The sequence below is a fragment of the Alexandromys fortis genome, unplaced genomic scaffold (genome assembly GCF_014885135.2).
Source record: "Alexandromys fortis isolate MF-2015 unplaced genomic scaffold, M_Fortis_MF-2015_v1.1 scaffold_115, whole genome shotgun sequence".
Lineage (NCBI taxonomy): Eukaryota > Metazoa > Chordata > Mammalia > Rodentia > Cricetidae > Alexandromys > Alexandromys fortis.
In genome coordinates, this window is record NW_026067989.1 from 198312 (window position 1) to 211126 (window position 12815).

The 12815-nt window shown below is 41.6% G+C and overlaps 1 protein-coding gene across 4 annotated transcripts in view; it reads right to left on the reverse strand.

The window, feature by feature from the left end:
• Positions 1 to 2459: 2459 nt before the first annotated feature.
• The window catches only part of Kif16b (kinesin family member 16B), a 252088-nt gene continuing 241732 nt past the window's right edge, over positions 2460 to 12815 (reverse strand). For 2 of the 4 annotated variants that reach the window (XM_050159549.1, XM_050159547.1), the window contains 2 exons: positions 7649 to 7839; positions 3595 to 3728 (listed from right to left, as the gene is read on the reverse strand). In XM_050159549.1, the coding sequence (XP_050015506.1) occupies position 3728; positions 7649 to 7839 (192 nt within the window). In that variant the 3' untranslated portion in view covers positions 3595 to 3727. Of the gene's footprint in view, positions 3729 to 7648; positions 7840 to 12815 lie in introns of all 4 variants that reach the window. The other 2 variants (XM_050159551.1, XM_050159548.1) reach the window with 1 other exon arrangement.

Below are 12815 nucleotides of genomic sequence, written 5' to 3' on the forward strand. Positions count from 1 at the left end.
TGCAACAGGACAGACTTGGTCCATTCCTGAAACCTCTTCAACTCTGCTACAGCATCTTTAACTCGCACTCATTCTGTAAACCATATATACATGCGGAGAGATCTAGATATGTTTACTCTGTGAATTAATATTAACAACTAAGGTTGGAATAAAAGAACTTGCATTTGCCTCAGCCAGGCAGTCAAGGCACGAGTTTACATGAGATAAATTGCTATCTTTGAAACCATGAACCTCGTGAAGCTATTGTTATTCAATAAATTCTGACATTGTAAAAGGACATAAATTTTTATTACTGGAAAAGCATGTTCATGCAAATGCAAACCTCACGTTAATGTTTCATAAATTTAAACCTGGAATATCAACTAACATGCCTTGACCAGAGGCTGGGAGTTACATCTCTACAGCAGCTCTGTGGAACACACATCCTTTGGTTCATCCATGTGCTAACCCGCGCAAGCTTTCACCCAGATGGTAAATATCCTGTCTGAAGTCTATGTAGGCTGATCAAAAGCAAGACTGAGCACAGCTAGCTCTTATTTCTGCAGAAGATGTAAATCTGCACAAAAATTTAAGTCTGAAAGGGACTTTGGGATTAGGGATCCTGTTCTCATATCTCTACAGCATCTTCCAGCACAGCCTCTTTAAGTATCTCTACATTATGAGCAGAGTATCTTGTAGGTTGACAGTCACTGTTGAGTCAGCATGATTCATATTCTCCCTATCACCTGCCAAAGGTTAAATTTGAACCTAATTCAGAGACAGCAAGGTCTGCGTGGGAACTGGACTGAAGGTTATAATATATCGCAATTTTACACAAGATTGATATGCATTTATTTTCTAAACAATATCTAGGAAGGCATGCTGCCTACTTTAAAATAGGAATTCTACTTAAGTTCCTCCGATTTGTCCAAGTGACAGTAATGTATAAGAGGATGACTTCTCAATCTGAATTATTAAAGTGGACAGTTAGTATCTGGGATGCCTGAAAATACAGCAATATAACATATACTTGTTAATTTTCTTTTACTTCCCTAAAGTAGTACAAATTATTGAAGTGTCCATTTTGTCAGCCTAGACCTGCTATTTACCTTATCTTTATCTCAGAGAAGAACTCCACTCTTGGGATAAGCTTTTGGTACACTGTGTGAAGTGTGTCTCTGTCCTTTCTCACCTGCCTACGGCACTTTCTGAATGGTCTAATAAAGAGCTGAACAGCCAATACCTAGACAGAAGAGAATAGTCATGACTTCCAGGTAGAGACAGGAACTCTGGGAAAGAATCTGATGCATGGGAGATTTTTTTACCAAGACATAGAGGAAGTTGGACGTGTGGTACTGAAGAGAGGTAACAAGCCATGTGGCAAAAAGTAGATTAAATATAAACTGGTTAATTTGTTTTAAGAGCTAGCTGAGAGCAAGTCTACACTAAGACCAAGCTTTCATAATAAATAAAAAGTCTTCATGTCATTATTAGAGAGCAACTGATATAAAGACCCATTATGCTCCATGATTTGTTTAGATATAATTCTTCACTTGCTTTCCAACATCCCCTCATGTTTAAATCAGATTCACCATCTTCTATGTCAGGGGGAAGCATGTAGTTCACACATACACACACACACACAAACCTATAGCTGGACCAACCGGAATAATTCATCCCCTGCTATCCATAGGTGCAGATGGAAGGGAGAATCATCTCAGAGAATAGCTGTTTCTTTCAAATGTGGACCAAGGACTGGGGAGACTTCTCTATGTCTTGGCTGGTTTTAGCAAGAGCCAGTTAGTACTAGGGCTCCAACCACTATCGTGCAGGAGGAATGTCACATGACTGTACTTCTCACAAATACACTATTCTTGCCAAATATTATGTATCGTTTCAACAAAATACTTGCCATGAGCCTAGCTTTTAATACAGGTCCCAAAGAACAAGAGATAGATTATCTGGTCAGCTGAAAAAAATTATTCAAGCAAATGATTTTTGGTCTTCAGCATGTGGACTTATTTTAAATAAATTACCTGTGGCTAATTATCATCTCCTAGTTTTCATCCCTAGTCTTTAGTTTTAAATTCAAGTCCTATAAACCTAGGCTAGTAATCATGACTGGAGAGAGAAGCGGGTCCTTTTGAGGCAATTAAATAAATAGGTCTACTTTAATTTTTTATGCTAAACTGTAATATTTCATTAGGAGAATATGAGTTTCCTCCTTATAGGAATTGCTGCATCTTTAAACATTTTTTAAGGCTGGAGAGTTCTGCTAAGCAGGTATGTTCTAGAAGGCTGAATGCAAACATGTTCTGCTAGCCATTCATTTGTGACTTCAATCATTACTGTGACTGCATTTTCTGCAACATAAATGCTAAATTATACATTATGCATCTTTATAAGCACACCAGATCAATTATTAAACAGACCAGTAGAAATGATCATATTACAAACTTAAAATAAACTGAGCTACAAGGTAGAGTTCATGACTTCATTTAATATTGATAGCAGCTCAATTTAACAGTTGAAAAAGCAAACACCTTTAATAAATTTGGTGTAAATGATTATACAGCCTGACATTGAACTATTGTACAGGAGGGTATACATATAAATCTATAAGTAGAATTATGTACACTTCAATATATACCATATATTTTTCCTACTCACAATTTTCTTTTGATAAATGAAGCAGTTTCACTGTACACTGATGTGCAATGCTACATTATGTCCTGAGTAATTGAGGGATTATTAATAAACTACTGCAAATTCTCTTTCTCATTTTAGCTAATGATCCTGAAGACTCTGTACTAAAACATGAACAAAAGGATATTTAAAAGATTGCATCCAGCGTTGCACTTCTTTTATGCAGAAAAAGCTCAAAAATGGACAACAGCCATTGAGGTTTGGGAAGATGCCCTCAAATATTGAAGGTTTAAGCAATGTCTTATTTGTAGGGTTTCTACAAGTTTTAAGTCATGTTGCCTACATCCAATTTGTCAGGCATGGAAGACTCTTTTCATGATTGGCCTACAGATCCTTTTTGCGGAACAGGACATTTGGTGTAAACTTCAGTGTTTAGGTATAGTAAGTCTCAATCCAAATGAGTAAAACAATATGACATAACTCAAAACATCTTTGAAATATAGCCAGTCACATGGAAGGAGTAGAAAAAACAAGCATATTTTGGTGAAAGAAGAAACCAGATGCAAGTCATTTAAGGGTGGTCTGGTAAGCCACCACTCTGGGAGGTCCCAAGTTGGTTTGGCTCCAGGAGCCCCAAGATAAGCAAGCCACATATCCATCTTGCTGCAGGGGACTGACTTGCTGCACAACGAGAAGGAAGCACTATGGGAAAGGCCACGTTCAAGTGCAGAGGTACAGCAACAAGGGTCAGGTTCACCCTTGGCAGGCAACGCAGCCCACTCCCAAACTCAGGCACTAGATATGGTGTATGAGGTGGTCTGGGCTGGCTGCTGCGTGTTGCCCCAACAGGAGGGGACAGGCTGGGATCCTGCTGCGGAGTCGGCCTGCATTGGAGACACTTTGATGAGAAGGCACTGTGTCGGTGGTTCCTCTGTCACTCAGATCTATCCCGTTCCATAGCTGCTGTAGTCAAAGACTCCTTTCTTGAAGAACGGCGAGAACTCACAGATGGTGTGCTTGGACAGGGTCAGTCCTACTTTGTTGATGTGAAGGGGGGACGTCTCAGACTGGAGCATCACACTGAAAAACTCCCTGAGGTATTTCTGGTAAAAGACAAGAGTGAAGAATATGGTCAAGACAGTGCTAGAGTCAAGGAGAGGAGAGAAAATGCCCAATGTACAACTGATCTGCACATACCTTTATTTTATAAACAAAACAAGGAGCGAATGCTCCAAAGGCCCTTGACTACCTTGGCCCTTGTCAGTCAATGTAGAGTAGACAGGGCTGTGATGTCCAGGTCTACAGTAGAAACTTCTTTGGTTATGGGTTCTAATCCACAGAAATGTCACCTGAGGCCTACCTGAAGGCAGTGCCATGTGCAAGGCCAGTGGGGCCAGCACAGGAAATGACAACTTTATCCTACCTAAAATGTTTTCCTCTAAAATTTCATAGGGCTGGGTGTGCCCATCTGAGCAACTTTAGCATTCGTCTCTTCTTTGAAGCCTATGTATAAAACGAGATCGGCTCCAAGTCTGCAGAACATTTAAAAATTTCAACTTCTATAATCATCACCAAAAACAAAGTGTTCTTCCTAAGGTGAAAGGTGAACTGCTCTGGGCTTTTTGCTGTTCTCTCCTCCATGGCAGGTGCTCACCACTACAGCACTTGCCTTGCACGGCACGAAGAGAGAAGGAATGCCTGCCACAAGGCTCCGAGATGTGGAGCGAGAACTCAGAAGTGCATGCCTGACACGTGCACTAGAGGAGAGGAGGATGTACAAAAACAGTGCCTAGATCTCAGCTCAGACAAATCGTGTCAACAAGGAATATGAACTGTCTCTGGTCATTTAAAAATGCACATAATCCTGGAACAAATTCAGAAACTAAGCATTATTATTCTGGACTGTAACAAAACAAAACGGAAGACCTGGGCATTGTAGCTCACGGGCCACCAGGTAATGTGTGGAGACCTGTAACTGTCATGTGTGTGTGTTGAGGGATGCTCTAGAGACCTGGGATAAGGAATTGTTTGGCCCCGGCTGAAGTTTGCCCTAGAGGAAAGCTCATCTTCCTTTATGAATGAGGAGCCTTAGCTGGCCTCTATAGAGGTGACTTAGTCCAAGTAAGTGTGCTAGCTTTTGCTTAAATTAAAGCCAAGGGCTAAAGCAGCCTTTATATACCACTACTACTACCAGACTTTGTACACTTTATAGATATAAATCTGAATATGCAGAGATAGACTGCATATTCCTTTTGAATGTTTTCTGTAGTGCCAAGGATAGAATCTCCAGCCTTGTGCATGCCAGGCAATCAATCCCGCACTGAACTATACTCCCAGACCTTAAACTGCACACATGAAACTGCCGCCAAGCCAAGATAACAAATGCTTGCATCACCACAGAAGTTTCTCAAGTCACCTAAGTTAGCGCAACCTTGACACTCTCCCTGGTACCATATCTTTATCTTGAAACAGACATTTTCTACTGAGGAAGCTGCTGGTGAGGCACACCAGAGCCTGGTCATCAAGCATATTGACTCAAAAACAAGAAATTTTTACTAAAACTTGGTTTCCTGGCTCAGTATTCCTAACTTACTGGCCCCATTAAATCCTCTCCACAGAGGAGTCTGAAGCTGAAATCAGAGGAAGGAAAGAAAATGCCTAAACCAAGTGAGAAGAACAAAGATTGCAGCCCTGGCATGTTTTTCACATCAGAAGTCAAAAGTTTTCCTAGTTGGCAATACCATGAGAAGATCAAATTTGCTGGATAGACAGGAGGTGTTGTCTGAGCTGCCAAGGCTATAGCCATGTGGTGGCACATCTGGCTGTATGTGGAGTCTAATCACCTGAACCCACATAGAGGGCTTTAGCCACTGAGTCATTTCCCTAGCCCTGGTTTTTGAGCAAAATACCCAGAATTTGCAATATAGCAAAGACAGTCTCTTTAACAGACTGTCCTGTGAAAGCTTGGAATCCATATGTACAAAAACTAATCTAAATCCCTCTTACTCTTCAAATGGGTCAAATAACCTAGTTTAAGACCTGAAACTCTGAAATTATTAGAGGAAAAAGTAGGGAAAACAAGTCAAGCTCTAGGCATGGGCAGGCTTTTCTCAAGAGGAATCCAGTTGCTCAACAAATAAAGGCAACAGTTCCAATGGGAGGAATCCCATGAGATTAAAATGTTTTTGTAAAAACAGTCAAGTGAACAGACAGCCTAGAGAATGAGAGAAAATCCTTGGAAGTTATACACCTGATGTTTAATATCTAAAACATAAAAAGAATGCTGAAAACAAAGAAATCAACTCAATCAATAAAGTAACTAATGAAATGAACATACTTTCTCAAAAGAGGAACACCAAAGGTCAATTAACAGAGGAGCTCAACTTTGCTTACCATCAGAGAAATGTGAACCAAAACTACCCCAGGATTCCATCTTACCCTGGTTGAAACAGTAGCCCTTAAGAAAACAACAAACACTGGCAAGGATATGGGCCAAAGGGAACCCTTATATGCTGCTGGTGGCAATATAACTAATCCAGCCACCATGGATATCGTAAGATTTCTAAAAAACTAAAAATAAAAAAATTAAAATTAAAATTGAAACAAAAACCTGACTAGCAGCAGACCTTCTACGAGACTCAGCCATTTCACCTCTAATATTTACCTAAATGACTCCATGTCCAAATGTCACGAGACATTTCAGCATCAATGCTTACAATGGCACCAATCACAGGAGCTAAATTACTGAACCAGACTCAGTGTCCCACAACAGAGGGATGGATAAAAATAAAATGAGGACTATACACACAGTTAAATGCTTTTAGTTGTATAAGAGAAAAATAGTGACATCCTCAGAAAAAATGGACACACATGTTAAGCTAATAAAGCCACACAGAAAAAGACTTTGGTAGTTTGGACATAATTGGCTCCCATGAGCTCAAAGGGAGTTGCACTATTAGGAGGTGTGGCCTTGTTGAAGGAAGTGTGTCACTATGGAGGCACGTGGGTTCCTTCTTTCTTCATGGTCCATTGGTCACCAGGCCACAACTTCAAAGAGGGCAAAAGCAACAAACAAGGATGTGTCAGGCCTGTGTTTTGATGGAAATAGCCTTCTGGGAGACTGCTTCAGTGTTACAGCTCACGCTTATTCCAGAGTGAGAGGAAATACAAAGCTTGGGGACAGTGGCTGGGGCAACACTTATTTTGCATTACACAGCATGATCCTATCACAAGGCCTCACGTGTGGCAGTGTGGCAGAGGGTCCTAAGCAAAGCTCCTAACATATGTCTCACTACCATATGAACAGCGAGAGGAAAGAAAGCTCTTGCAGGGAACTGGGTCAACAGTCACACTAGAGATAAGTCAGATATCTTGGCCTAGAGACATTCTCCAAATAAAATCAGGTAGAGAGCATGACACCTCCACTGGGAATTGGGGTGGTAGGCTACATGTTGCACCGAGTTTGGAGAGAGTGGCCAGGCCATGGGAAACTACAACCTCTGACCAGCTGGGCCTCCCAACAGGGGTGGGCTTTATGGTCTCCTATGCTTAAGCTATGCCTAGTATGGTCACAGACAGTTTACTTCCTGTTGCCTGCGAATCAAGATGTAGAACTCTCAGGTTCTTCTCAAGCACCATGTCTGCCTGCATGCTACCATGTCCTGCCATGAGGTACGGTCTCAGGAGTACCTGGGCAGTCCCTTTTCCACGAGCCAGGCAGAGCGCATCAACAGCAGACTGTTTGCATCAAGCTCGCCTTCCAGATGAACCCTGACAGACGACAAGGCAATTGGAATCCAAGAACAGATGTTGTATCAACATTTGTCATAATTAGTTCACAAAGTATTGGTCCTTTTAAAGGGCCAATAAAGCCTGAAATTGTGCATAATGAGACACAAAGTTAAAAAGATAAATAAAAGAAAAAGCAAGTACTGGAGACACCTTCCCTGTCACAGCACGGCCTTTACAAAAGAGCCATAAATCTGCCGAAGGTGAGGACTTTTTCTTCAAATAAACTCATTACCATGGCTTCATAAAACCTCCAGACAGAAAGATCTGATCTGGCCACCTCTTCACATTGCAAAGCTTTCTTTCTGCAAAACAGTTTCCTGTGCAGTAGGAGGATGGGCAGTTTCGTTGACGCACACAGCTTCCATGGTGAGACAGCATGTGGCTAGTTAACAGTCTTCGCGGTGACCACAAGGAGCTCCTAGGCTGTACAACAAGACAATGGCCTTTACTGGATATATCTGAAGAGGGCTGATCAAATTCCACTGAAGGACAAAACTAAGGGCTGTGGGTAGGGCTAGAAGTAGACAGAATGAGCATTCCAAAAGTTCCTCAAGGTCATGGTGTCATTGTTCTCCGCAGTCCTCAGTTAGCAGTGGCCCACTGTCTAGTTTAGGAAAAGAGTTGAGATACAACACTGACGATTGCTTTTCATGAGTTAATTTAAGTTTTAATATATGCCTGGAGGACGTTACATAATATGAGTATATAACCTAATGAATTTCTCCCAAATGAACACACCTACGTGATGAGCACCTGGTTATAAATAGCAGACACTTAGGATCCGGCCGACCCGCCTTGTGTTCCTATCATCTACAGTCCTCTTCCTGAGCGGCAGTGCTTCACTGTCTGCACTTCCACTGCTAACAATGCTGTTGTCTGCTTTCAACTACAGTCGATGATCACACTCTCTGTCTGATTCCCACTGTTTAATGCACCTCTCTCAGAGTCCCACTGTTCAGTGTGTGCGGTGCATAAGCTCTGAGTGTGTACCTGTGGCATTCAGGATCCTTTACTGTTTTATTTTTCAGGTGATCAATAAAGGAAACTGATAATAATGAGTTGTTTGATCTTTCTGAGTTCTGTCTCAATAATGAAATTCACTTTCATTGTACCCTGTAGATTATGTAATTATGATTATATATACAGTACTTAACACATATTTACATTAATGATTTTTGTTGCTTGGGCTCAAAATGTTTTCTACCACATCTGCTGCTGAAGGGAGAAATAAAAAGCTCTCTGCCAAAGGTATCCTTCTTCTGTAGACCCGCAGACATGCTGGTACTCCTCAGCATGTGAGAAGTCAGCTCAGGAAGCAGGCTGTATCCCCAGGGTAGCACTCCATGAGAAGAGAACTGAAAAAGCTAAGGACATTAGGAGTTTAAGTGACTTATCAGGGTCAGCAAAGCACGAAAAGGATTTTCTAGATCCAATATCTAACTGCTGTGCCTGCCTTTTACGAACGCTTTCTCCATTGTAAAATAAAATAGAAGTAGGGATATTTAAAACGTGGTGTCCTGTTAGGATCCACAGAGGACCACAACTTCTGCTTGGGGTGGTGTCACAATGAGTCATTGCTCGTTTTATGCCTTAGCGCAGTGGCACCTAGGACAGCAATAGTACCTGTGGGGATGGGCAACATTACGGCCCTGCCGTGGAGGCAAGATGGAAAATCAGTTCTACATGATTGCAATGTAGGAAATAAGGAAGGATGCCAGAGCAAGTGGGGGTCTATGCAAGTGACCATGGAGGCTGCTAAAGTGAAGGAGTTGGGGGCGTCTGGAGAGAGCAGGGAAGAGGGGCTGCTGTGAAGGAGAGAGGCAAACGAAGCAGAGAGCGGGAAAGAAAGCCCGGCAACATAGGACAAATGCCCATGGTTTACTTGTTTACAATCTGGCCGGTAGAATTTAAGAATAAGAAATATATTAGACATATTTATCTTGGCTATGCACTTTTTGCTACTTGAACCAACATTAAGGCATAAAGAAGAGCTTTCTTATCAAAGCTTTCAGAAACTCAAATTAGATGACTAATCTTCAAGAAGTATTTCAGCACTGACACCTTGACTTCCTTCAAAGGTTTCCAATGCAGTTTACAGTCTAGGAAAGACTGTAAATTCAGGGACAGCAGGCTGGTGGGGTGACTAGGAGAGACAGACCTTTGTACGTCTGCCATGTTGTTTAAGAAATTCTCGCAAACAAAAGAAGACAATATCCTGTAAGGAACTATGAGCTTTTGTTTTTATTTGTTGTTCATTTAAGAAATTAAAAATGTTTACATCATTTACTCATTTAATTTTCATCAACTAATCAATTTCCCATGAACCCACAAACCTCCCACCTTGCTTTTGCTCAAGTTCAAGGCTTCTATTTCTCTGTTGTTTTATATTATATATGCTATATATTATAACAATATAAGATATTATAAATGTTATATATTTTCTAAATGAGTAAATAAAAATTTCTTAGTCTATATAATGTTTATATATATGTTTTTTTCATGGCTATTATTGACTTTTTAAGTCAGTCTTACTATGTACACTGTGAAGTCCAGGATAGTCTCACAGCTTCGACCATGAGTTTTTAAAGATGACAAATGATGGAAGAAGCTGGTATATGTGTGACTGTCACAGACATGAAACAATGAGGTCTCTGAATGCCTTCTTGTTTAGCAGATTGCAAAACAAGGCTTTCCTGTTCTATTTATCAAAGACTTGCAAACTTCTAAGTACTGTGAAAATTCTTAAAGGTGTTTATTAAATTCCTACAGTAACTTAATGAAACTATTAAGGGGACTATTGTCAAGTCTGCATTACCAATGGAGAAGCAGATCCCGGAAGCCTAAGTAATACCACAGAGGTCCCTGTGCACATAAGTTAGACAGCCAAGACCCAAAACCAGGACTCCGCCTAGAGGTTGATGCCACCTACTAGGATCACCCACAGAGTTCCCTTTGCTGAGACCATCTTGTCCTCAAAGAGCAAAGCCATCTACATAGGCCGTGGGGTGTTTCAGCTGCCTGAGGCTCATAAGCAAGCTGCCTTTCCTGGGTTTAATGGCACTGCAGTGGGAATTGCTGCACACTGGACACTTTATCCCTCACGCTTTTCTGCAGAGATGACACTCACAGTGACTTCAAAGACCCTGGTCATTTTCTTGATTGCCCTGCTCCCATTTCCCTTTTTAGAGCACACCCAGTTCTCCCCTCTGAAGAGACACCCATTCTTTGAAGATAGCTCATCTGGCTTATTAAGGATATAAGGCTGGAGAATTTTTCCCATGGATATTCTGGGGTTGACACATCACAGTCAAAAAGCTACTAGAGTCAGCACTTGAAATGTGTTAGAAATGTGTTCTTCGGGGACTCGGCAAGGTGTTCCCAGATTGCATAGCTACTGCCATGGAGAACTTTCAACAGCAAGTGAAACTCAAGAACCAGAGCCAGCCCCAGGCCAGCAAGGGTCTCTGTCAGTTCAATTTACTACAAACAGCCCCCAAGACTCACTAGGTGGGAGACACCCATGAAATCAAGAGAAATGTTCTATGTGGATCATGACTGAGTTCCCTATGCTTGGCTAGCTGTCCATCAAGGGGTTCAGCCATGACACTCCTCTCCTAAGAAGACTATGAACCTAGGTGGTTTTTGAGAATAAGAGTCCAGATGAGGCAGAACAGCTAGTGGCACATCCTCAGACAAGCATCAGGTTGGGAGGAGGATTCCCTAAATTTTGATCTACATCTAGACTTATTTTTGAATTTCCTCTACTACTTCAAGACTTAATTAAACATGACTAGTCTTCTGTACCAACAGGGCTAGTTTGGTCTACTGGAAGAGTTAATGAAAGGCAAAACACACTCTCTAGCGGCAATACACTGGTAAGCATGCATACAACCTATGGAATTTTCATTTGTGCCCAGGATGCAGTATATTGACTAGGGTTTGCAAGCCATGGCTCTGAAATAATGTGTGGCTACATGCACAGACCTTGATGAAGGTCAGTACATTGACATGATTCATGTGGACCTACATTAATGCCACTCCAGCTAACCATGGGCTTTACCTGTTGGAAGAATTGAGAAAGTCTAGCTGCAGGCAGTCTTTGCTGGGTTTCCCACCAGAATCCAGACCTTCAAATGACATGTGAGGGTGACCTTAGATAGAGTTCAGGGCCTCAGCTGTCTACCTGAGCAAAACCTTCCAGGACCAATAGGGCATCTCCATGTGCAGCCCCTTCTAATTTTAGAGCTGGTGTGTTCCAGGCCTGGGATCTTGAAGGAAGGGAAGGTTGAGGAATAGGAGAGGAGGAATAAAGTCTAAAATCAGCAAACAATGTGAGGGAGTTAGGTTGTCACACACAGTAGGGCTGTGTGGAGACCCAGAATCTAGATTCAGGTCAACAGAGCCTTATAAACAGCATCCCCAGTTTCTGAGCATTAGGGCCTCTAAGGCATCCTTTACTTACAGATGAGGACACTGGCATCAAGAAGCCCTGACTTAGCCAAGGTCAGGAGCCACAAAGGATCGATCTTCCAGTCTGGGAGAAAATCAGAATATTCTCATATGACCCTCAAGGGTCATGTCCTGAAGTCAGAGATGAAATGTGACCTATCTTCAGGACTTGAAATACCATATTAAAGTAGGCTTCTGGAATACTCTCTGACTTTCAATCTGTGTGTGTGTGTGTGCAGGTGGGGATATTTAGGGCTTTCAAAAGTGTTCAGAGGTCTCAGCCCTCTTCTCTGTTGGCTCCGTCCCCTCTATTTTAATTAGCAGTGGGTGAGGTCATGACAATTTTCTGCTATTAAGAAGGTTCTGTTTTAATAAGACAACTGTATCTGGGGCCTGTTCCTTATTTCATGTGTAATCCATCACTGCGCTGTGTCATTCTAATGATTTTCTCCACTATCTCATTGTTGTGGAACTTTCTTCCTTTTACAAAATTCTAACATAAATCTGTAATTTAAAGTTATTGAAATCATTAAAATTGAAATGAAATGTTCTTTAGAAATGTAATAGAGCTCTATCTGCCTTTCTACTGTGACATTTAGCAGGCAAGAGAGTTGAAGGGCATTCCTCATCCCCAGAAGCCGTTAGGTGGGACCATAAGACAAGCATTCGCCTAATAAGACCTACAGGATCCATTTACCTGGCAGAGAAAGTTGGAGAATTTGTCATTGACTGATGAGTTCTGAAGACATTCCAGGTCCAGATGGAGACACCCTGGGATATCTCCAGATCTGAGAAAGGTCTGGTTCTTACTGTGTTATAAATCAATCCTGTAGGCTTTAAGAGATCCACCCGCCCAAGCCTTCCCACTTTCCAACTCCCACAAATATTAGTCTGACCACTTCTCACTGGCATTTTAGAAACTCTACAACTTAGCTGCACTGGATCATCAG